General features: G+C 44.3%; 7 protein-coding genes and 1 non-coding gene across 8 annotated transcripts; 4 read left to right on the top strand and 4 right to left on the bottom strand.

The window, feature by feature from the left end:
• Positions 1 to 164: 164 nt before the first annotated feature.
• GGI43DRAFT_433389 (HNH endonuclease signature motif containing protein) lies at positions 165 to 1311 on the bottom strand (the record flags this gene model as incomplete). The annotated part of the gene is made up of 3 exons (XM_083209742.1): positions 165 to 732; positions 817 to 898; positions 966 to 1311. The coding sequence occupies 3 exons, from the start codon at positions 1309 to 1311 to the stop codon at positions 165 to 167; spliced, it is 996 nt and encodes a 331-aa protein (XP_083054938.1).
• Positions 1312 to 3070: 1759 nt separating this feature from the next.
• On the bottom strand, positions 3071 to 3515 carry GGI43DRAFT_389130 (uncharacterized protein; the record flags this gene model as incomplete). Its single annotated transcript, XM_083204149.1, has 3 exons — positions 3071 to 3195; positions 3261 to 3382; positions 3448 to 3515. 3 exons carry the CDS (start codon positions 3513 to 3515, stop codon positions 3071 to 3073), a joined length of 315 nt encoding a protein of 104 aa, XP_083054937.1.
• A 1443-nt stretch (positions 3516 to 4958) lies between these two features.
• Positions 4959 to 5043, bottom strand: GGI43DRAFT_t218. Its single transcript has one exon. It is a non-coding gene; the product is annotated as a tRNA-His (tRNA).
• Positions 5044 to 8804: 3761 nt separating this feature from the next.
• Positions 8805 to 10528, top strand: GGI43DRAFT_419539 (agmatinase). The gene is made up of 8 exons (XM_083207696.1): positions 8805 to 9133; positions 9194 to 9284; positions 9348 to 9608; positions 9665 to 9688; positions 9744 to 9765; positions 9816 to 9858; positions 9909 to 10134; positions 10213 to 10528. The coding sequence occupies exons 1-8, from the start codon at positions 8879 to 8881 to the stop codon at positions 10428 to 10430; spliced, it is 1140 nt and encodes a 379-aa protein (XP_083054936.1). The 5' UTR covers positions 8805 to 8878; the 3' UTR covers positions 10431 to 10528.
• A 2079-nt stretch (positions 10529 to 12607) lies between these two features.
• GGI43DRAFT_433387 (uncharacterized protein) lies at positions 12608 to 13173 on the top strand (the record flags this gene model as incomplete). The annotated part of the gene is made up of 1 exon (XM_083209741.1): positions 12608 to 13173. The coding sequence occupies exon 1, from the start codon at positions 12760 to 12762 to the stop codon at positions 13171 to 13173; it is 414 nt and encodes a 137-aa protein (XP_083054935.1). The 5' UTR covers positions 12608 to 12759.
• Positions 13174 to 13827: 654 nt separating this feature from the next.
• On the bottom strand, positions 13828 to 15699 carry GGI43DRAFT_419535 (uncharacterized protein). The gene is made up of 4 exons (XM_083207695.1): positions 15674 to 15699; positions 15037 to 15606; positions 14823 to 14960; positions 13828 to 14759 (listed from the first exon to the last, which is right to left on the bottom strand). The coding sequence occupies exons 2-4, from the start codon at positions 15556 to 15558 to the stop codon at positions 14055 to 14057; spliced, it is 1365 nt and encodes a 454-aa protein (XP_083054934.1). The 5' UTR covers positions 15559 to 15606; positions 15674 to 15699; the 3' UTR covers positions 13828 to 14054.
• Positions 15700 to 16398: 699 nt separating this feature from the next.
• GGI43DRAFT_419532 (uncharacterized protein) lies at positions 16399 to 17371 on the top strand. Its single transcript, XM_083207694.1, has 2 exons — positions 16399 to 16811; positions 16873 to 17371. The coding sequence occupies exons 1-2, from the start codon at positions 16743 to 16745 to the stop codon at positions 17302 to 17304; spliced, it is 501 nt and encodes a 166-aa protein (XP_083054933.1). The 5' UTR covers positions 16399 to 16742; the 3' UTR covers positions 17305 to 17371.
• Positions 17372 to 19844: 2473 nt separating this feature from the next.
• On the top strand, positions 19845 to 22389 carry GGI43DRAFT_433386 (uncharacterized protein; the record flags this gene model as incomplete). Its single annotated transcript, XM_083209740.1, has 6 exons — positions 19845 to 19947; positions 20224 to 20478; positions 20533 to 20701; positions 20755 to 21280; positions 21338 to 21758; positions 21815 to 22389. 6 exons carry the CDS (start codon positions 19845 to 19847, stop codon positions 22387 to 22389), a joined length of 2049 nt encoding a protein of 682 aa, XP_083054932.1.
• Positions 22390 to 22649: the final 260 nt, after the last annotated feature.

Raw genomic sequence — 22649 nt, 5'->3', positions numbered from 1 at the left:
AGTAGTAGAAGTAGTAGAAGTAGTAGAAGTAGTAGAAGTAGTAGAAGTAGTAGAAGTAGTAGAAGTAGTAGAAGTAGTAGAAGTAGTAGAAGTAGAAGTAGATTATATTTACTATTAAGAGAGAGGTTGATAGTATTTTACTTTATTTTCCCATCTATACGCTTCTAGCTGCTGGATTCTGCATTGTTTTCGAGCTCTTCATCAGTTTGGATACCTTCTGCCCAACTGCGCAGCTGAGCATAACCATCTTCGCTCCAGATACCACTATTTGATTCATGATAAATATCTCCATCGCTACCACTATAATCCGACAAATCTTCTAGTCTAGCAACGCCACTGATTGCCATGATACGAAGTAAATCCCAGGATAGCTGCAAGAGTTCGAAATTTGGAACGTGTGCAGGGTCGTTTGCACTAAGAACAAACCTTTGCCCTGTCTCAACGGATAAACCGCTAATGTTGTCCCCCCAAGCCGAATTATCTGCCAGTCCTGCTCTTTGCATCCATTCATCCATATCAATGCCCTGTAGACTAGTTGAAGGCGTAACATTGGGCTGTTTTAGCCAGTGTAATTGAACGACAACAGATCCATGATCGGTTTTTCGCAGTGGCTTCAATGCCATTTCCCTGTTATTAAAATACCAATGCAATTTGGGATCGAGACAGATTAGATTTTGAGGTGATTCGAGGATCTGTATCTGCTCCCTCATGCTGCACCAGATATCGGCTCGACTAAAATGCCCAAGCATTTGAAGCAAACCTCCGGAGTTCCGGAGAGTACGAATGATTTATAGCGTGAAGCGGGAAAATATAAACTGCGTCTGGACCTGGTGAAGGCACTGGGCCATCATCGGTGGAGCTTGCGTGGATCGGTACTGGTATCCTCCCTTGTTTGCAACTGGTTATACCAAGTCAATAAAGAATCTTTAGAAGAGGGGAAAGAGGGTTTCGGGAGAAAGACTAACATGCTTGAATGCCGTATAAAGCGCGACAAATGAGATTTCCGAGGACACATTCGATAATTAATTGGTCATTAGCTTCAGTCAAGCGTTGCACATCATGAAGAATTTTTTCCAATCTGGTAATCGGGGCGACCATGAAAACACTGAATACTGCTACATTTAGAGGTCCAAAGGCTTTGGCGGGCTGACGATTCAACTCTTCAAACATGCGAAGCCTAACATCTAGGTCTTGGATATAATCAAGCACTGGCTCTGACCCCGATATGCTGCCCCTGAAATTGTTTTGCAGATCTTGTGGCTTTCTTTCTCGTGACCCGGCCGAGGGCTTGACTTCTCCATCTTTCTCCATTTTCAGTAGTGTGTGAGGGAAGTAGATGGAGTAGATAGAGTAGATGAAATAGACAGAGTAGATGAAGTAGATAAAGAAGACGAAATAGATGGAGTATATGAAATAGATAGAGAATAGAGTAGATGAAATAGATAGAGTAGATGGAATAAATGCAAGCTGTGACGTCCTGGTCACTAGGCTCCTAAGACGAGTTAGTGGCTCAGAGGATTCCCAAGGGACAAACCTGGTCTTATGGTTTATGTTGGCGGATGAGCTAGGGGATCTATGGGCAATGATGATAACTTGTAAGAGTAGTCACCAGCAAGTAAGACTTAGTGAATGGCACTTCAATCTTTATTCTGTGTTAACAACTGGCTATCTAAGTTATTCTAATGAGCGTAGAGAGTCCAAACTTATATATCCAGTTGGATATCCGTCCTCGACGGACTCGACGATCGAGTGCGTCGAGTGGTACTCGATCTACTCGATGCTCGATTGCATCGAGTAATACTTGCTTGGTGGAACGGTCCTTCTTTAATCCGTTCTTGCCTACCCTGTAGGCCCATTGTTGCGACCATGAGTCGGGTCGTAACACAAGCTTGAGAAAAGGATAGCCGCTATATTATAGCATTTAATTCGCATATCATGGCGCCTTTATATCTACGCTTGGTGGAGGGGCCGCCTTATTATGCCCCAAGGCTTGTATTATACTTTGCCACTCTCTATTTAATATTTTATTAAAGTTTGCAAATAACCTTTAGGTGACTCGCTCTTCTCTCTCCGCCTCTCTTCTTAGTATATTTGGAGAGCAAAAACCACCCTCTTCGTAGTTTGAAACTTTTCTCCTTCGGCGCTACCGCCACGATTTTAGTATTTGTTCCCACTCTATTCCATTTTGTCGGCTATATAGTTGTCTAGATTCAAAATAAATTGTTTATGACGGTTTTTTTTCTGTTCTCGCCCGCTCTGCTCCTGCCGCTTTTTTCTGCATGAATTTCTTCGCCCTGCAGCGTCTCTAGTTGACCAACTTGAAATAGAATCAACAACTCTGGGCTGGGCCCCTAGTCCTTTTCTTATTTTCATGTTTCGGTTTGTACGAACTCTTTCTATCGTCTGCCGTGTTCGATTCACTAACTGTAAATAGAATCATTTGTTGTGTGCCGTCGTTTTTTTTCTGGTATTACTTGATTTATTTCCCCTTAGTTCGTGGGATAATTCAGAGTGTTAATACTAGGTTTCGCAAACGTAGCTTGACGTCCATCTTCGGACCTTACAAAACCAAGATAATAGAATTCTAAAAATGGCTTCTGAACGTTCTAGGCGGTTTTGAATGAAGTCGAGCTTTTAATTTGCGCAATTGCATTAGATATCAAAACTCATGCTCAGAATTGGCCTCTGTTGCTCAACGTTCTCGATGCATAGATAAGACAGGCTGCTCGACGCGAAAGGGTTGCCGTAATGAGAACGCCTCTTGATCTAGCCTTTGAATTCCGGGGAAGCGTGCAGCTGAACCTCCAGAAACAAGTATTTCGCCATCTTTGGTATCGCGGAAAAGACTAAGGGGACCATCTTATTCTACAAACTAGCTATACAATGAGCTTGAAGAGTAGCACAAGAAAATTTATTGAAGATGTAAGAAAAATAAGCAGTATTCAAGTAACAAGAATCATCAGCTTAATTTGAATTCTCTTAAGTAAAGAAAATAACTTATGCTATGGTAAAATGATAAACTTCCTTTAGATTTTACTATAAGAGACTTGTTAACCATACTAAACTCCATCTACCACCAGCACTTAATTAAATTGGTGTTGAACTGCCAGTAGCCAGTGAGATCACTATCCCCTGGGTTGCAGATGGTACCCGACTGGGTGACGCCATCATTGGCGTAAAGGATGCAGCAAACACCTTCAGGAAAATGAAATGTTAGCCAGCTTTTAGGCTCTAGAGTCTGAGGTTTAGTGTTGCCTCACCTGGGTCCGGTCCAATCGAGCCCGGGCCAACGTTCTCGCCAAACCAAGGTTCGACGTTATTTACCCAGCTGTATACCACGTTGTTGCCAAAGGGAATATTGGCGTGGTCTCCCTGCCAATTACTACGCTCTGAATTAATAGGGAGAGAGGCAGAATTATATCGTGATGAAGGAGATGGGGTACTTACGCGTCAGTGGTAATAAATACGTTGCGTGTATCGCGCTTTGCTGGTTCTGCAGGGCTAGCAAGGGCCATGGCAGCGAAAGTGCTGCAGATCAGAGGGATCAATTGCATGATGGTTGGATGGATATAGAAGTATAGAAAGTTAATCGCTGTTGTTTGGAGAAGGCAATGATGGTGCGTTGGTAATTATACTGAAGGCAACACTGTCTTTTATGCTGGAACGTGAAGAATGGACGATATGAGGAATAATAAGCGCTAATGAAGAATGAATGTGTGCGGGCGTCCTGGAGGGTGATTCCCGGTTGGAGTTGTATCTGTATAGGATGAGACTCGTAAGGTGTACTCGCAAGACTTGGAATAACTAAGCAATTGCAGAAATAACTTATATGTAGTGTAAAAATAGACAGGAGCCTGGCAACATTACAGAGCACAATGTGTAAGAGCCAGCTATGCAATACGACAACTACATAATAATACTGCGTAGGTCATGTCGTAAACGGAAGTGTGGATTTTTATCTCTCGTCAGTTTCATTGTCCCTTTGCTGTCTGGTATAATCTCTCTACCTCTCTCTCACCATTCTCCGTCGTAACTGATGTACTAAATATAATGATATAGAACTGAAAGGTTTACATCGGCAACTTTAGAAGTTAATACAGCATACTTGTGTGGTTGCTGGAATATAAGTCGCAAGTACCTGCCAATAACGACTAGTTCCAAAGCATCCCAGGGAATCTTGGAATCATCGTAATCCAAGTAGACTGCTTATTGCTAAATATCTAATGGAAGTCAAGTTGTAGGCCCCAGAGTAGCAAAACCATGACACCATATTACAAAACCTCTTAGAAAACTCGGGAGCAATTATGATCCGAACACCTTACAGCACCACCGCCATCTGGGAGAAGTTGAGCAGCGGCTCCTAGAGCAGCAGAACCAATTAACCTACTTTACTGACAAGGCCTCAACCATTGTTTTCTGTAATTAGTTTCAACAAAAGCCTTGCCCCCTCTTTCTCCTCGTCCTCTTTAAACAATAGTCTATCTATCAGCTGCTTCTCTCTTAATATTATTTATTCCTTGCACTCTATATCCAGACGCCATCTTTAGCAAAGGCATGATATGATGCTGAGTTCAGTTAGAGTCTTGTATATTATAACAAGGACAAATATTTTGTCGCCTGCAAACCTATTGAACCTTTTGTTATTAGTAGGACTCCCACATCCTCCGGGTATCGGAGGAGGTTTTTAATATTTGGCATGAGCGTGTGTATCTATCTACCTTCACTGCACACACTATAAGAATTGAGTTGCGATAATCCGTACTGGTGATGAAGCTGCGTTGCCTAATTCCCCACAAAAAGATCGGCTGACCTCTTAATGCATTTAAAGTTATAAAGAAGCAAAAAAAAAAAAAAAAAAAAAAAAAAAAAAACAAGAGAGAGAGAGACGCTACTACAGGAGATGCCCATATCCGTCGCTCGCGTTAGCGCTTCTATCAAAAAGTCTAGGCAAAAAAAAGTGCCATTACGAGGAGTCGAACCTCGGTCTTCAGTGGTTTGTAGTAATACCACAAACTGATGTCTTAACCGTTGGACCATAATAGCTAGCACTCTTATTTGTGATGACAGGGGCGCCTCTTTGGATATAAGAAGCAAAAAACTTGAGAAGGCGGAGATCTTGTTCTTGTACCTGGCTGCCTGGTTCAAATCAGAGCATTTGGACACCTTGATTCTTCTCTCTAAGGTATTTGCGTGACATTGTTTCACGTCAGTATCTCCACCTTCTTAACGGAAATAGCATGTCTTTGTTGAGACACGGAAACTTGGAAAGTCTTGTGCAGTCTTGCTCTTTGGCCAAAATCAGCAGATTCACCTTTGTCGCTGAAGCATGGACGACAACCTGCGTTTATGCCTTTCTGGCACCTTAGTTAATGGACTTTGAGCGTTACTCCATAACCAACAGACTTATATAGAGCTCTAGCATATGTATAAGACACTTCGCGAGAAAGAGTCCCAAGATTGTCTCACAGGCAGAGCCTCCTGGCCAGCTACATATTTATACGAGTTCTAATAGCAACAGAGACCACTTACCACTGCGTAATCATATCACACATTAACCCATGCTGGTTGTCAAAATTCTATCCCAGCAGCTCATCACCTAAACTTACTATTTTTGCTCCATCTAATGTTTCATGTTTTGCAAAAACACACTTACCGCCTTCACACAATCCTATTTACTTCCTTTTTTTTTTTTCTTTTGCAAAAACATCTTTTCGCTATCACCGCCTACGCTAACGCAAATCATCTCCAGACAAGATGGTCTTACCTCGAGCGTCAAACCTGCCCATGACGTCTTCTCTAACTCTCTCATCCTGAAACCATAGAAGGTCACCTTCATCGAGGTCAAAGCAACTCACGGTGCCCGGCAGGTGCCCTAGAGTTTATTTTATTTTATTAATTATCGCTTTGTAGATATTTTTTTTATTAAGAAATTAAGTATATTAACTGAATCTCTATGAATTCCGTGTTTTTTTGAAGCCTTCCATTATCATCATGATCTTCCTGTACGGCGTTTTCCGCGCTCTTTTGACGTCGTTTTCAACCTAGGTGAAGTTGGCGATGATGGGAGGCTGTGGAAGTCATCCTCGCCGCTGATATCGCCAGCGAGATCAGGAGCCGTCTCTTGTGTACAAATCTGCGTTGTTTCTTGTGTTGTTTCTTGCGTGGCTTTGTTATTTTCATCATCATCGCTAAATGGCCCCGTCGTGATATCAACTGAACTATTCGTCGGATCGCCCCCAGATGTGCGCTCTAGGATGTGCGGCTTGGTTAGCGCTCGTTGTATGGCCTCTTCTACGTGTTTCGATGGTGCTCCTGTTGTATCGAAGAAGAATGTATCATCTTTTTGGTTGATTAAGTCGGAAAATTCTTTATTTTGAACCTCAAGGATAATAAATTCCCCGTGCTTTTGTGTATGTTGAAGCCACGTCTTGAACGTCATTTTCTTCTGCCTGGCGATAAGTCTCTCAAGTTGATCGTGGTGCCACAGATTTTTAAGTCGTTCCATCTCAAGCCTAGCAATTCGGCGGCACTCTCGTAGTTGTGCCTTTATCATCTTGACCTCGTTGGCCTGTCTTGATTTATTATCTTGTTGTCGGATTTGACTGAGGCCCTCACGAATCGAGGAGCTTGTAAGATCACCGGATTTTTCATGGGCGTTATGTATTGAGGTTGAGGCTTGATGGGTTCGAGGCTTCTTAGGCATGGGAGTCGAAAACGCCGGGTTTGTAGCCTCCCGCTTCCTCTGCGGCTGTGAGAATACCCTCATAACCGATGGTTGTGCATTGGGAGGGAAAATCCCAGTTTCTTTAAAGCCTGAGATAATATTTTGTCTTGTAAAGCCTTCGTTGCACACAGCCTGAAACGCTGTGAGGAAATCTCTTTGTGTACACGCCGAGTTGCCTTGGAACGATCTTTGCAGTATTTTTTGATGTGCAAGCTTGAGGGGTTGGAAAACGCCAACATCGAGAGGTTGATGGATATGGGTTAACTCTGAAGGAAATATGGCGACGATAATGTCAAATTTGATGCAATATTCGATAAAGTCAAGCCCTGTATGCCCTATGAAGTCGTCAATAACGAGAAGACGATATATCTTTTCATCGTCCGGCCGTTGGATTGGCGGGACTTCATACGGTGGTGACGAAGGCCTCTCAGGATCTCGAAGCCACACATCGCATCCAAAATAGTCCTCAAATCCTAATCCTGACTCTTGTGCTTGTGCTGACTTCTTCCAAGACCACAGGTTGAAGTGGTGAAGCCATTCAAACGAGATCTCGCTATTAGAGAAGCCTGATTCTGATCGGGAGAAGTGGATAGCTTCGTCTGCGTCGACTTCTGACCAGGATTCAGTCGGAAAAGTCTTGAAGATTAGCCAGGGAGGAATAACTTCGCCAGCGGCGTTGATCGAAGCTACAACTGTGGAAGACTCGCGATTGTTTGGACCAAGAACCTGTGATCGAGTTGTGTGTACGACCACAACCTGAACCCGTTCACGAAGGCAGCCAAGCCGTATGCCGCACTCATCTGCATTCCAATACTCTGAGGCGCCGATCCGATAATCTGTGATAATGTTGTTCAATCTATCGAAAAAAGCCATCAAAATCTCTACAATTGAAGCTTCAAACGATTTCGCCTTCTCTGCAGCTTTGGTATAAGATTTTCGAACTTCCGGATGGTCCATAAGCCATCGGCAATACCAATTCTTCCCTAGATCTGCGACTTCAGGATCTTTTCGCCGTCGGAGGTCGTTGGCGGCGGTTACAAGCTGGCTTTTGGTTACAGGAAATCCTCCTCGTTGTAGCCACATCACATAGGCCACGAGAGCCTCATCTTCTTCATTCGCCAGCGATCGCGGCCGACCCGGCATTCTAGGAGTAGGATCAGGCCGTTGGAGCGAGGAAATTGCGCGTTGAACTGAAGCCGGGCTCGCGTCGAAATGTGCGGCAGCGGTCCGTATAGAATATGCTTTTCGAAGCCTTGGAGGTCGATCGCGATCAGCCAAAATGGCGGCTGCAGCCTTGAACGCAGGAGGCAATTCTGCCATGAATTTGATGTTGTTTTCAATTATCAATTATCAATTATCAATTACGTGTTGTTGTTGTTGTTTTGTTTCGATTTTGGGGGGCGTTTCGGGATTTCCGTGTGACGCGAACTCTCGAAACGTATGGACGTGTAGCCCCATACGGGGATTTCGGCTAAGCCACAGCCATTGATCTACAAAGACAATGAGATTCTCTTTACTAGATAGGAAAAACAACCCAAGTTTGCTACGCAAAATGATTCCTAGCAAAAAATTATATTATTATAGCTCTCATTTAATGCAATTGAATGCGCAATATTGTGTGATAAATGTGTATCATTGCCCTCCCCCTACCCAACAGGCAAGAAGCCGTAGTTGAGTTGCAATTGCGGCTATTCGAAATTTGATAAAGCCATTTTATAATACAAAAGTAACTGAATAGGCTTACGGAGCTTGTAAATCATAAAACAATTGCTTTATACAAAGAGAAGTAGCCACTAATGGCCGCTGGACGACTACCATTGACAGGACGCTCATAACGTCAAAGGTTTCTTCGCATTGTGTTTAATATCTGCTACTCACTTTAAAAAATTTAGGCTATCTTGACAGTATTATACTCAAGGAAGAAGCTTAAACGGCTGATCGAGAAATGTGCTCGCTCTTTGAATGTGCTAAGACTGAAGGAGTAGCAGAAAGTCGATGGCTGCTTTAGCGTCATGTAGCTCCCTTAATCAGGCAACTATAGTGTAAGTGCGATCATGTCAATTACGCCTTGATTCTACCCCTCCATCACAGCTTATTTACTTATTTAGAAGTACCTGAGATCATAATCTCTTAGACACTGCAAACCAGTTCAAAATGATTCGCTGGATCTCATCTACAGTGCTGCTTACAGTACCTGTGAGCGTCCACGCTCATCAATTCGCCGCTTACGGCGGTAACCAGATCCCCTTCTGGGCTCACACCGACGCTGCCGTTGATGAGATTGACTTGTCAACATATGACTTCTCGGGCACAGGCACCTACGCGCATGTTCCATATGAAAACTGCTTTGTCGATGACGACTCTTCGAAACCTTTTGACATTGCCATTTTAGGCGCACCATTCGATACCGTTCGTGGATACCGGCCTCAAACTATCTCGGAATGTCTTAGACTAACTGTTTGGATATAGGCCGTTACTGCAAGGCCGGGTGCCAGATTTGGGCCAAATGCTATCCGAAGCGCCAGCCAGCGGAAGGCATATGGATATAGCATCTATACAGGTGAGGAGTTTTTATTAAAAAAAAAAGTCGTGTCTGTATGGTCTACTTACCATTTACAATTAGGTCGTGATCCCGTCCATGACTGGGCCCGGATTGTTGACTGCTTTGATGCTCCATTGACGTGGCTTGATAACCGTGCTGCACTCAAGACACTTGATCAGGCTCACAAGGTCATCTCTGGGCGATCAACAGCTCACCCCGATGAATCAACTATTCCAAGAATTATAACTTTGGGAGGTGACCACACAACAACTCTCTCAGCGTTGCGCTCCACGCATAAGCGATGGGGGCCGGTTTCAGTAATTCACTTTGACAGTCATATCGGTGAGACCCAGGTTCTTCTTGGCGATGATAGATTGGATTGCTAATTTTTTATACAGATACGTGGGATCCAGCGGTTCTAGGTATGGCGTCCCTGAGCCCTATTGATAAAACAATCTCGTACTAACTTTGACAAAGGCGGTGGCATATCGGATTATGCGTAAGGCGTGATGTGACTCTGGTATACCATGTTTGCTAATATTTATCCAGAGGCCTAAACCATGGCACATTTCTACACATAGCTCATGAAGAAGTATGATTTATATGATTACCGTAGTGACAATATTGACACATACTTTGCAGGGACTCATTCTCAATTCTTCAATCCATGCCGGTATCCGCGCTCCCTTGACTCGTCGAAAAGCAGATATAAGAAACGATGTACGATGCGGATTTGAAATCATTACGGCTCGGCAGATTGACACCAATGGAACCCGGGCCATAATCGATCAAATTCGAGAACGTGTCGGCGATACTAGGACTTATATTAGTGTTGATATCGATGTACTGGACTTGGCATTTGCTCCCGGTAAGCTCCCTCACCTTGCAAGAGATATTAGCCCCATTTGTACAGTGCAGTTGCTGATGGAGAGAATTGGATGCACAGCAACTGGTACCCCAGAGCCGGGCGGCTGGAGCACTCGCGAGTTGTTAACCATTCTAGCCGGTCTGGAAGGCCTGAATATCATTGGCGGGGATGTGGTGGAAGTAGCACCAGCATATGATGATAACGGCGAGATTACTGCAATTGCGGCTGTTGAAGTTGCTCATGCTATACTCGAGCTGCTGATTGCAAAGGCGGTCAAGGCACCTGGTAGCGCATAAAAGGCTGTAACACAAGATAGGGGATTAGATTGTATATGAATATACATGTATGTTCCATATGGTTCATCCAAGAGAAATTCAGCTCTATTATATTCCCGCTTTTCATTGAAGGCACGTGAAGTTAACAAGTAGATATTGAACCTTATATCTTCCATACTCTTCTTTTCCGCATCTCTCTCTAGTTGATTCCAATCTGTCTCCCCCATTCAAAGCCATGTAGAGAGGAGTAATAGCCATGCAGCTAGCCGTGATAACAGCCCTTGTGTTACCGCGTGATCATGAGGGCAGACACGGGGCACTGGTCAAGTATAAAAACCCTTGTATTTTCTTACTCTTGTTTTTTTTCTTTCTCTTTCCTTCTTTTCTTTCCTTCTTTTCTTTCTTTCAACCACCCTCGCGAGGTACGTCTCACGACTTGTGATAAGGTGCCAAATGCTTATCATTATGAAATTCAACCAACCCGAGTTATCCAAGAAATGGCAATGGAAAGATGCTAGGATCTCGATAGTTGATCCCATGTCGGTGTTGTTATATTTATGTTGTTATATGGTAAGAAACACAAAGTTCATTAATCGATTCGTAGTTGCTAATGTATCGTTTTCAATTAAGGTTTACTGATTGATCATGCCTATCAATAACGCGACGTGCCCCAGCCACACCTGCGGAGCTCAATGTTGGAATTCACATTCATGGCATATCACCAGTCAAAAACTCCTTACACGATCATCAAGAGCGACTTTAAAGACAAACGAGATCCCTGAGGACTATTTTTTGGAGGACAACTATTCGATCCAAGCAAGATGGGTCTTTTGTCAAGGCTGCTTCTAGAAAGAGCAAGAGTCCGCACATTTACACTCCGGTTGAAGCAGGTCATTATCGAGGATGGCTTTTGTAGGCTGCCCTTCAGCGTGCTGAGCGTGTAAAGGCCTTTTTTTTTTTATCGCATTCCATGGCACTCCTACCAGTCGGCTTTGTCCCCACTGCATTCGATCATATACTTTCACCGTCAATTCCGCAAGCAATCATGTTCTTTTCCCTTTTTATGATTTCATTTCCTTCTCTGGAAAGTGGAACAAATATTGTACCAATTGCTTATGGTCTGGTCACGCTGATTGCAAATGGCGTTTTATCTGGACTATCCGGCCACTTCCGCTGCTGAACAAGGAGGGAATGATTCTTAAAGAAAAAAAGAACCGATTTCAACGATCCACTACGAAGGTACGCTTACATATTCTCATGCTGATGATTTGGCTACAAACTAAACCATATCTCAAGAAAATATATACTATTGGCTAGCTATGCCCAATCTACCAACTCCCTCTCCTATGCTTCGATAATGACCCTTTCAGCCTGATTAGTTTGAAGAAGAGGCCCAACAAAACGAACAAAACATTCTCAACGAAGAATGGCATGAGCTTTCCCAACCTAACAGTTGCCTCCATACAATATACAATATCCTACTACTAACGATCGCTGCGAGCACACGCCGGCGGCAGAGGTCGAAGCTGCAAGCCAACAGGCCCCGCGGACGCCCTCAAAAGAGATACTTCCTAAGCAAACCTTTCGCCATTCCATGGAATAAAGACAGACTCCTGCTACGTAGCCAACCATGGCAGAGTTCACATTCTTCACCCGGCTACCGGTCAAATTCCACCCAACGATCTAGAAGCTCGCGGTTCGTACTCACACTCACTGCGCCCATTTCCTAACCTTGGAGCATGCGGACGGCTTTACCACCAACATCATAGGACTTCAAGACGACGAGTCTTACTTCAACGAGGATGCGGGACTCTGGACAGCGTGCCGCGAATTCCGCCAAGTCTTGCAGAGGAGGAATAACTAAGAGTGGGTGTAGTGGAGGAAAAAATAAACAAGTGCTTACTATCTTCGTCGGTAAAGAAAGCATCCTTCGTGGAAACAAGGCATGCATAATGAATGACCTGCGCGACTACCTGAAAACGCGCGACGCATTCATCAAAGTCATTGGATGGAAGCATTTCTGTAACCTCTGCCTTCTTCTAGGCCATAAACAGCGCACCTGTCAGCCAATCATCATCTGCGCGATCTGTCAAGGAAAACACGCGGGTCGTCGATGCCTTACAATCTCTGAACGCGAAGTCATCTCTCTCGATCGATTTCAGATCTTTATGATATCTATCTAGCGCGAGTGGGCCATCGCGTCGACTATAAACCATAAGAATTCACAGCTAGATAGGCGTCATAACCTTGGGAATGAGGTTGTTTCCGACTATGGTGAGTGTGAGGGATAACGAAGGCTGTTTTCGAAGGAGCAGTTGAAGTGAAGCATAAAAACGAAGAGTACAACGAGATGTTCGACAACGTTCCCAAGGATGCACATCTTTCAGAGTTCATTCTCGCGGCGACCGAGGGAAAATTCGTTTGTGTGTCACTGTATGTGAACACGGAATACATTACAATCGTGTACCCACCGTCATTTTGGGATCGCCTGGTCACATTTCCCGAGTCTCTTCGTCATGTCGCTGAGGAAGTCAGGACTGAGTTTGATCAAACTCTACATCAAGGCACTTCCACCTTCTTGACCTTCACGTTTCCCCACTCAAAAGGCTGCACCGACCGCTGGGACTGCTTCTCCCCTTCTGAGATGAAGCAAAATCCCTTTGGCAACCTTACCAATAACTGCCGCGGTGGAAACGTCGACGATCTTGACTACAACAACGTGTGTCTTGGCGCTCGTAAGGGTCACAGGGAAGTCTACTTTTAAAGGCGCTACTTATACTACTTCTACTCCTTCTACTGCGCCAATCCGAAGAAAATATCAAAACAGACACCTACTAGATATTCAACCTATGAATATGGGATGGGACAACATTTAGACACATTACAAGAAAAAGCGAGATTGCATATCAACGAAGCCGAACATCAATGTAGGAAATAAGTCGACGACAAAGCCGATCATAGCAACATATCTAGCCCCGTTGACACAGTCGACACTTAGCTTTTGCTTCTTCATAGCTTCAATCCACAATGCAGTTCTATTGCTCTCTGTTGACCTCGTGCCTCTTGCAACAACTTCTCCTGCTTCTACTACTTATATTACCTCTATTTACTTGTTTGCCAGACTAAAGTAGCAATGGGAGAAGATACAAGACATAGACTGTGGCGGAACATGGTGTTAATATGGGAAAGCTCTGTGTTCTAGGGCAAAGATATTGAAGGTAAGTAGACGTAGGTAGCTTAAATTATTGTAAACATTAAGTATACAATATTACACAGTTTATCAGCCCATGGCATAGCCTACCCAAAACTCTAACGTGAGAATCTGGCTGATTTTTTGGAGGCAACATTTAGCCTCTTCTTGATGAGAATACTTCTTCCATCTACATATTTATAGCACGATATACTTATTGGGGCATATGATCAATCTCACTGTTGTGAGATATGTGCAGTAATTTGTAGTAATATAGCTTCATGATAATGTGACTCTGCATAGCCAGCTAAGAAACCAGTTTCAATCAAATTAATGATTATTTAGATACCTTGGAAAATGATACAGTGGTGATAATCAAGTCAGCGGCAATGAAAATTTAATATGCTGGGGGCCGATTCTAATAGTCCAAGATGATAGATCCTTGTACGAGTAAATTACTCGCCCAGAAGCATTGCTGTCGCGCGGCCAATTCTCTCCGTGCACCACTGGTTGGGCCCAGGCCGGCCACTATCCAGGTCGTTCAGCGCTGCAACAATCTCTCTGCGCGCAGCTGGATCCTTGGTTGGCTCATACGTGAACAAGAGAGCTGGTGTCATAATGGGTAGGCCAAGTGGCTTATTGGAACGACTGTAATCGAGAAGCATCCAGATGCGGCGGCACTGGTATAGAATCCGATCTTCAAATCCCTCCAGCTCTTCGTTTTCACAAATCATACGTTGCATTATCGAGAGAGCTATGCGGTGTATGATGATACTGAACGTGGCGAAATGACACAGTAGCATAGCTGCTAGAGTATCCTCCACTTCAAACATCATTTTAACAAGACCATCTGTAGCTTGAGGCGGTTTGGTGGTTATTTTGCCCTGGCGAAAGATGATCTCGCCCATATCATGATCAATTCGAGAGAGTTTTCTAAGAACATAACGTGCCCTCTTCAACGCCATAAGAGGGTTAACCGCCGAATCTCCTGCCCGGATTTGAAAGTTTTCTTTAGCAAGAGTGGGCCATATGGTCATCAGTCTCACTAGGCGGTAGTAGACCATCTGGACATTTGTGCGTCCGTTTGGTCTATCGAGCACCGCCGCCCAAGCGTCAGAAGCCAAGAAGCAGTCTTCGCGTTGAGAAAGCGCAAGCTGAATCTGCATTATGGTTTGAGCTATGCATAACAGTCTTCTTGACAAGTTCTGTTTCTGTTCACTTACAATGGAAAGATGGCTGTCCACCGTGGCTTGAAATGCCAGTTTATCGTTTGGATCCGGAGGACCCCTCTTCTGATGTAGAGCAGCTAATCCGGCAGCATGGACTTTAATATTCGAATTAGGTAGTGTACCAAACAGGGACTGTCAATGCTTAAGAAACTGGTACCTTGTTGAGAGATTGAGCCGTTGCGGCTGGGATAAGGTGTGCGGTACTAACCTCGATCCGATGCATCATGACCGTCGCCGCCAAGGTATCAGAAGAACAACATGAGTGTGGGCCAGCAAGAGCAGTTCGAAGGCTCAGAAGCGCGCGATTATACAGCTGCGCGTTTATCGTCAACCTACTATCGTTGCCATTTAGGAGCAACTGTTTCTGTGATGCAAGCACGCATGTTATTGCACCATCCAAAGCCTTGCTGCTACCGAGATACCTGGGTACCTCCCAAACGAACTCTCCGAGCACCCTGAGGCTATACGAGAAGTTCTTGAGTTGTAGTGAGTCGATAAAGCTAAGGCAGAGCTGCTCTGACGGCGCAAGAGGTACTGGGTCGTGAATGTGGGAACCCTGACGAGAGTTGTGTGGTTTATGGCCTGGCAGAGGCGCGAATTGAGTTGTGACGAACGAAGAGATGCTGCCTTCGGCATTTAAGTCGCCTGGACATTTGGCAGCGGCTTTGTGTTGACGAAGAATCTTTGGACCTTCATCGAGAACCTTGAGCGCAGGCCTCGCAGGGCACATGCGGTTCTTTGCCTTGCATTGCCCGCAGACTGGCCAACCTTCATCGCACTGCGGGAAGCGTCAGCGGTGGCAATGCCACAACCCCCATGTCAAATTCTGGCATTTGCCGGCTCACCTTGATTTTTCTCCGGCGGCACGTGTCACACCGATTGCTTCGCTGCGCTCCTACCATTGTGCCTATCTTGCCGTTGCTCTAGCTTGCCTTTGCACTCAGGCCACCGATTGAGAAATGATAGTGGTGTAGTAGCTGGCTGTCAAACAATCGGAGACACCGCTACGCGTAACGCCAGTTGAATCTAGATGTTGATTAAATATAAGGCTGAGAAATGATGAAGAGAGTTGAAAGTGGGTGGCAACTTGGATTGAGACATAGTTGTTGTAATTGGGTTGACTTGCCGTGTTAGTTGTGAAGGAACAGCGGCGATCTTATCCCAAGTGGGAGGCAACTCTCAATTCTCCCCATTCCTCAATATATACTATGCGATAGACATGTTTTTTCCCCCAGGTTAAGCATGAGATATACCTGGGCCGGGAAATTAACCATCTATAACTATAGAGATACTTCCAGTTTCCTCTTAGCGCATTCGCAACTCTATACATAGCCCATGTTTAGGTTACATTCGAGGGGCTCAAGATGTCTATTGTCTATGCACTTAACTCATCTTACCCCTTACGTCACCAGGAAGGTCTCAAGATCCCAGCCAGTGTCGATTACTCCTAAAGGCTCTGCTCGGCACGTCTGATCCGCGAATACACAGCCAGCTCCCCTGCCACGCCCTTCTCCAGCTTATGGGGCCATACGTAAAAGTGCGGCGTCTCCGCTGCCTCGAGACTACTGCAGTAAGTGTAGGCTGGTGCGTTCGCATTCTGGCTTAAATGCGGTTAGACTTCATGGCTGGCCCAATTTTACCCGCCTTGCGGATGAGGACTGCGCGAATCCTATCTCACTATGTAATAATTTAGACTGATAGTACATACATGTACACAATACTGCTATTCACAAGCCTAGACGAAATCAAGGATAGAGGTGAAACTTGATATAAATATGGCATTGTCCTTGCCTTTCAGCACAAGAAGAAACGATGAGCACCCACTCAAAGTTAACATTGTGAATATCTCTTTCGCAGCCTCAGTATCTCCTAAATAGTATCTTCTTTGTTCCTCCAGCGGCTTATTCGATTACAATGCGGATAGCACAGCTCTTACCAGGATGCTTACTTGCCTGTATGGTAATAGCAAGCTCCGTCCTCGACGTCAGTTCCCATTCGCCCAGAAGCGAATTGAAGAATCGAAAATTAACTGAAAGAATTCTAGAGACGCGATAGCTGCCCTTCTGGAAGCGTTCACATGTCTGGGTTTGTCTTGCCCGGGGGAAGCTTCGACGTTTGTTGTCCTGGGACTTCTTTGCACACCAACGGTATCGATTATTGCTGCGTAGGAGGCGACAAGCACAGCAAAAAGGATGTCAACAAAAGAGTCGACATATGCATTGGTGATGCCTCTGATTGCTCATCAGCTGATGCGACCTCGTCCTGTGTCACGGCCGTCCCAGCTACAGCAGGAGACTTTTCTGACAGAGTTGCAAGCGCCACCAGGACGATGGACAGCCAGCAAACTTCTGATGGATCTGTAAACTTGGCATCATCGACTCACAAAGGTGCTGGGAGCATGATCACGGCTGCGCCCTGGCCTGTATGGGCGGCGGCTGCAGGAGGAGCGGCTGTGCATGCTGTTCTCATGGCATAAACTACCAAATATTTATTTACATAATAGGCGGTAGGTTTTTGGCCCCTTCGGGGTTTATACTTGTTACTTGTTAGAGATGTAATTCAAATTTTAGTTTATTCATTTTCATTTATGCCATGACGGTGCTTCAAGCATTAATATTGTAGCCGGTAATTTTAATAAGTCATGTACCAATTGAGGGCTAATACACTTTTTAACGACTTGATTTCAATTGATGTAATCGCATATAGGCTCTTCTGCTTCTGTAGTCAAATCATACCCATATAAAGCTTTGTGTAAACAAAGCGCCTGCCGAAACACGATCCTTTAGCAAGCCACATACAATACACGTACAATGGGCATCGAAATTTCAATCTCCATGTATTTCGGATCGACCCCTGATTCGATGGGGAATCCCCTGATGGCCATATTATGTCTACATGTACAGTCGTATACAGCAGTATCTACGTAATGATGGTCTATTAAGGCCCTTGTAATGACGTCTATCTGTTTCGAGCGTCACGGTAATTATTATAAGCAACATGCATGAAAAATCTCTCCTAGACTTATCCATTTTCCGAGTCTACCCCTTAAATGGGCCTGGGGATAATATTACGACAATGGGTGCAATCAGCCCTATCTCTATGAGCAGCCTTGTGCATGGATTACAAGAAGCTTCTTAGTTCTCGCATTTTGATATCCCGATTGGGCTTGGATCCACACTTGGATTAATATGTGGATATACCGGAGAACCCGTCATCATCAGTTAGCCTACTGTATCAGCCTCGTCGTACATGCAGAACCAATGATTTCCTTGCCCTGAGAATTCCTAATATTACGATGTTGCGCTAGCATCGATAGGAAGGCTGACAAGTGGCAAGCAATTTACGTCAAATTATGCACAAAAGAAAAGGAAATTGAAGTCGATCTTGTTGAACGTCCATAAGGTTGAACGTGGCTCAGATATGTAGGCGGGGCTTGTTTCGCAAAATAGCACATTCAAGGCAATGATCTACATCTCTCAGCCTAGCTGCTACCTATCCATTTACATCCATATTATTATTATTATTATAGCGGTGGGATAGCAACGATTTGTTTTATAAAAGAGATTATATATCCAGCGGCTTATCAGGTCAGACTCGAGTTGACTCTATCAATCATTCATTATAGAAACTATCATTTTGCACCAGAAATCATGTGCCTCCTTTTGCTACCTTTCCTCTTTTCAAAGCACAAAAAAAACAAAGCGGCAGAGCAGGCACAGATGCCGCCCAATGCAGCACCTCAAATGATGGCTCCCCAGCCTGTACAGTTTTCGAACCCATATGTGGAGCCACCCAGGCGTATGGGAATCGGCCGTAATGGAAGAAGATACAAGGAGGATGTTAGAGACTACGGTTATGAGGTTGCAGAAAGCAATCGAAGAAAACGGGCTGGAATAGCAGCCGCAGCGTAAGTTATCCAGTCCTTGCATACACTATAGCACTCTTTTAACAACTACCAATAGAGCTTGCTAAGCTAGTCTCTTATTTGAGAAGAGAATTCTTTATCACTTTAAATCTTCATCCGGAATATCTCAGGAACGGATAAGAGAATGCAATGCCTGGAGAGGGCTGGTGGTGTGATTTGATCTCAGCAGTTTAATGTGTTACTTTTATAAATCTCGAGTTTTCCAAACCGTACATTTCGCTCTTTCTATATATTCCCATTTCATAGACTTGCCAAAAGGCATAAAGGCAACTTTTTAGGCGAAAGAAATGATTTTATTTTCCAAATCACTTTGTAGAGTGATACTGTCGTTTAAACAAAGGAAACCACCTTCTTGATATGGTCAACCATCGATCTACAAGGCGTTTACCGTAAGGTTCTACTAGCGCTATGATTCTTAGATAGGTAGTCTTTGAAACACTTTAAACAAGTGTTTCGGAGAAAGCCTATCGGGCATGGGGTCTGGTAAGAAGAATAAGCCAATTACGGAGGGCCTTGCAGATTTTAAAACGATATTGGTTCCTGTTTAGACGAGCCTCATTTAGAAACAAGCCATTTTGAGTGAGTGGCATGTCTCAATACAGGTATGAGAGACTCGTATAGGCGCAAATCTGCCTTGACAAGAAAATGCGCTTTGGCTTCATTGATTGCCTAGACGAGCGCCTAAGGGAGCGATCTTTCGTGTGGTTACCGGATTCGTGTCAATTTGCGAAGCTTATTCCGAATTGCTTACTAGCAGGAGAAAGGGGGCACGATGACATGTATTTACTTATTACAAGCTAAATAATCTAAAATTATTAAAGGATTTCCATCAGTGATGCCGCCAATCATTGCTCCAAAAACATCAGTTTCCGAGCTCCTTGGCAGTGCATATTCTTGCTTACAGTACAGCCGCAAATCAGTTTCTCGCATTTCTTGAAGCTTATGATGAAACTATTGGTTAATGATCTGGGCGAAAGCCACATAAAATGCTATATAAACCTCATGGCGGCCATCCATAACAACTTCAAACTACAAACTCATCTTACGTCTTGGTTTCCCTAACACTCTTTTAATCTCTCGGACTAAACGAAATGATCTCTGGCATTGTATGGGCCTTTGGCCTTTGCAACCTAGTTGGAGTATCATATGCAACTGCTGTTAATGCCTCCAATAATGCTTGCAATACTATCACAGGTCACTATCAGCAGTGGCGAAAGAACAAATCGACAGGTAAAGTAGTACTCATTACGAGAATTGTGCGTCCGCTAACCTTGTCAAAGACCCTCTTGTTGTTGACCCTGACTTGGGATATAACTGCCTGAAATCTGTGGCCATCAACAATACCTCGGCAAATGATTACCTTTCCGAAATCATCAAATACACTCAGTTTCAGTCTACTTTGAGCAACCTCAAAAGTATGTTTACGTGCATGCCAACATCTCATTATTCTTATCATTGACCGTCGAATAGATCCTCCAAAAGACTACTACTGGCCAGCCGTGGACTTGATCGGAGAGCTGGAAACCATTCAGAAAAACCTAACTGCCGGAGCTTACAACAGCCAATACGATCTTGATATAGACGTAGCAAAGGTGTGGTCGTCTGCACACGATGGCCACTTCCATACTGCCACATGCACTTCTGCAGCAATAAGCTTTCAACGAACTGTATACTTGATATCAGTGTCCCCAGATGGGCTCAAAGATCCACTGGTTTACGTCTACGGTATGCGATATTGATTTGTCAAATAAAATTCAAGCACTGATAAAGAAATTACAGATGATCTTCCCGGGCTCCAATCTGGTGCCAAAGTCTCAAATATTGTCACCATCAATGGCGAGGATGTTGTTACCTCCCTAAAGAGTGAAGCATTCTACAATTTGGCGGACCCTGACTCGGCGTGGAATTACATGTTCTGGAATACTGCTAGGGATCCGAAAACAATACCGTTGGGATAATTATACTTCCTTTAATAAGAGTTATGCGCTAACTCTGTACCAGATTATCGGCAACATTTACGTTCCCCAACGCAGTCTTCAATTGGTATCCTGGCAAAGAGACTGTTCTCGGTTTCGCAAATGGCACATCAAGAACGTATGAAACACAGGCAGTTATTGATACCACCACATGGGGAGAGGATATTATCGACGGAGAAGCATTTCTCCAACATTACTGTATCGCTCCCGCCTCGAAACCAGCAGCGTCTTCAACTGCAACCAGTCAATCATCGGCTACTGCCACTGCCATTCCAGCTGTCACACGGATGTTCGAACACCCAGATGCCGTAGTGCAGGACCCGTTTGAGGTTGTGGCTGGCTATTACCTCAATGGCACCGGCTATGAAGATGTGGCAATTCTCTGGATCCCTCAGTTTCTGTCTTTCTTCAGCACAAGTCCTGTTCAACTGGAAACTATACGAAACGCGACAAGAGACTTTCTGGCAGATGCGGTCTCTGCAGGGAAAAAAAGACTTATAGTAGACGTAAGCGGAAACTTGGGAGGAGTTTCTGGCTCGCCTATTGAAGTGGTAGGTCGAAGCTTCGAACTTTGATTGAATCCTTACATACTGACAGAAGTATACTAGTTCGACCGCCTCTTCCCGAATGCGCATACAATTTTCCATACAAACTATGAACTAACGGCGCCTGTCAAGCTGGTGACTGACAGTTTTGCTGCCATACCTCTCGAAAATCTGACACCAAAGCCGAATGACACGGAGGATGAACAGGAGTTTAAATTGAAGGCATATTACAATGATTACAACTATCATACTTGGGAGGATGTGAATGGAAACAATTTCTCATCCCTCGCTGAATTCACTCCTCCTGTCAAACAGGACGACGCCAATTTTACAGCGACATTCCAACTGCCTCTCAACAACACTGTTTGGGATCTGACGCAGAATTATATTCCATTTGGGTATGGACCATACTACAATGCTTCATACAAACAGCCTTTTAAGGAGGCAAACGTCGTCGTACTCAGTGATGGTACTTGTGCATCAGGTTCGTATGGCCCGTTGTTGAACGTCTACGGGAAAAGTTACTAATCAACTCTACAGCTTGTGCAGTATTCCTTCATCTGCTGACGCAGTTGAATATTAAAACTATTGCAATCGGTGGTCTGCCAGGCAGTAAACCAATGCAAGCCATAGGTGGCACAAAGGGAGACCAAGCAGCTTCTGCGGAGATTGTGCAAAATGATGTCCAGATGCTAAGCAAGCTTGAGGCTTTTGCGGACGTCGAAACGGCTAAACAACTTCTCCCAGGCCTCATCCCACTGCCTCTGGGCGACATTTCAGGCACAGTTTTCAGGGAATACGGCATCAACACACGCAATCATCTTTTGCCGAATGATACGATACCCTCAATGATGCGGTTCGAGCCTGCTGATTGCCACATCTATTACACACCGGAGAATGTAGCGGATGTCCAGCACATGTGGCGAGATGCTGTGGATATTGCTTGGAATGGCAAAGCTTGCACAGCTGGGGGTTTCCGTAACAATGGATCAAGCTCTGGGTCGGGACCAACATCCCCGGGTCATATTACAAGCGACGCCCGGATGGATAAAGCTATAGACGTATTTGCGACCCTGGCGTTGGTTGTCGGTGGCATCTTGATTCGCAACATGTGATGTTAAGATAACGATTCTTAGTTATACATAGATATTATTTTTATTATAACATTTAATATATGGAATTATTATTCAGAACCCCAGCCGTAACTTAACGACTTAATTGTTCCACTCATATATATAAGTATATTTAAGAAATATACAATGAATACTTATATAATAAAAACAGTAGAAGCAGTAGAAGCAGTAGAAGCAGTAGAAGCAGTAGAAGCAGTAGAAGCAGTAGAAGCAGTAGAAGCAGTAGAAGCAGTAGAAGCAGT

The sequence above is a fragment of the Trichoderma evansii genome (assembly GCF_050947405.1).
Source record: "Trichoderma evansii strain SZMC 28006 chromosome Unknown GGI43scaffold_65, whole genome shotgun sequence".
Classification (NCBI taxonomy): domain Eukaryota; kingdom Fungi; phylum Ascomycota; class Sordariomycetes; order Hypocreales; family Hypocreaceae; genus Trichoderma; species Trichoderma evansii.
The sequence above is the reverse complement of the archived record's forward strand: the minus strand, read 5'-3'. Positions and strand labels throughout refer to the sequence as shown.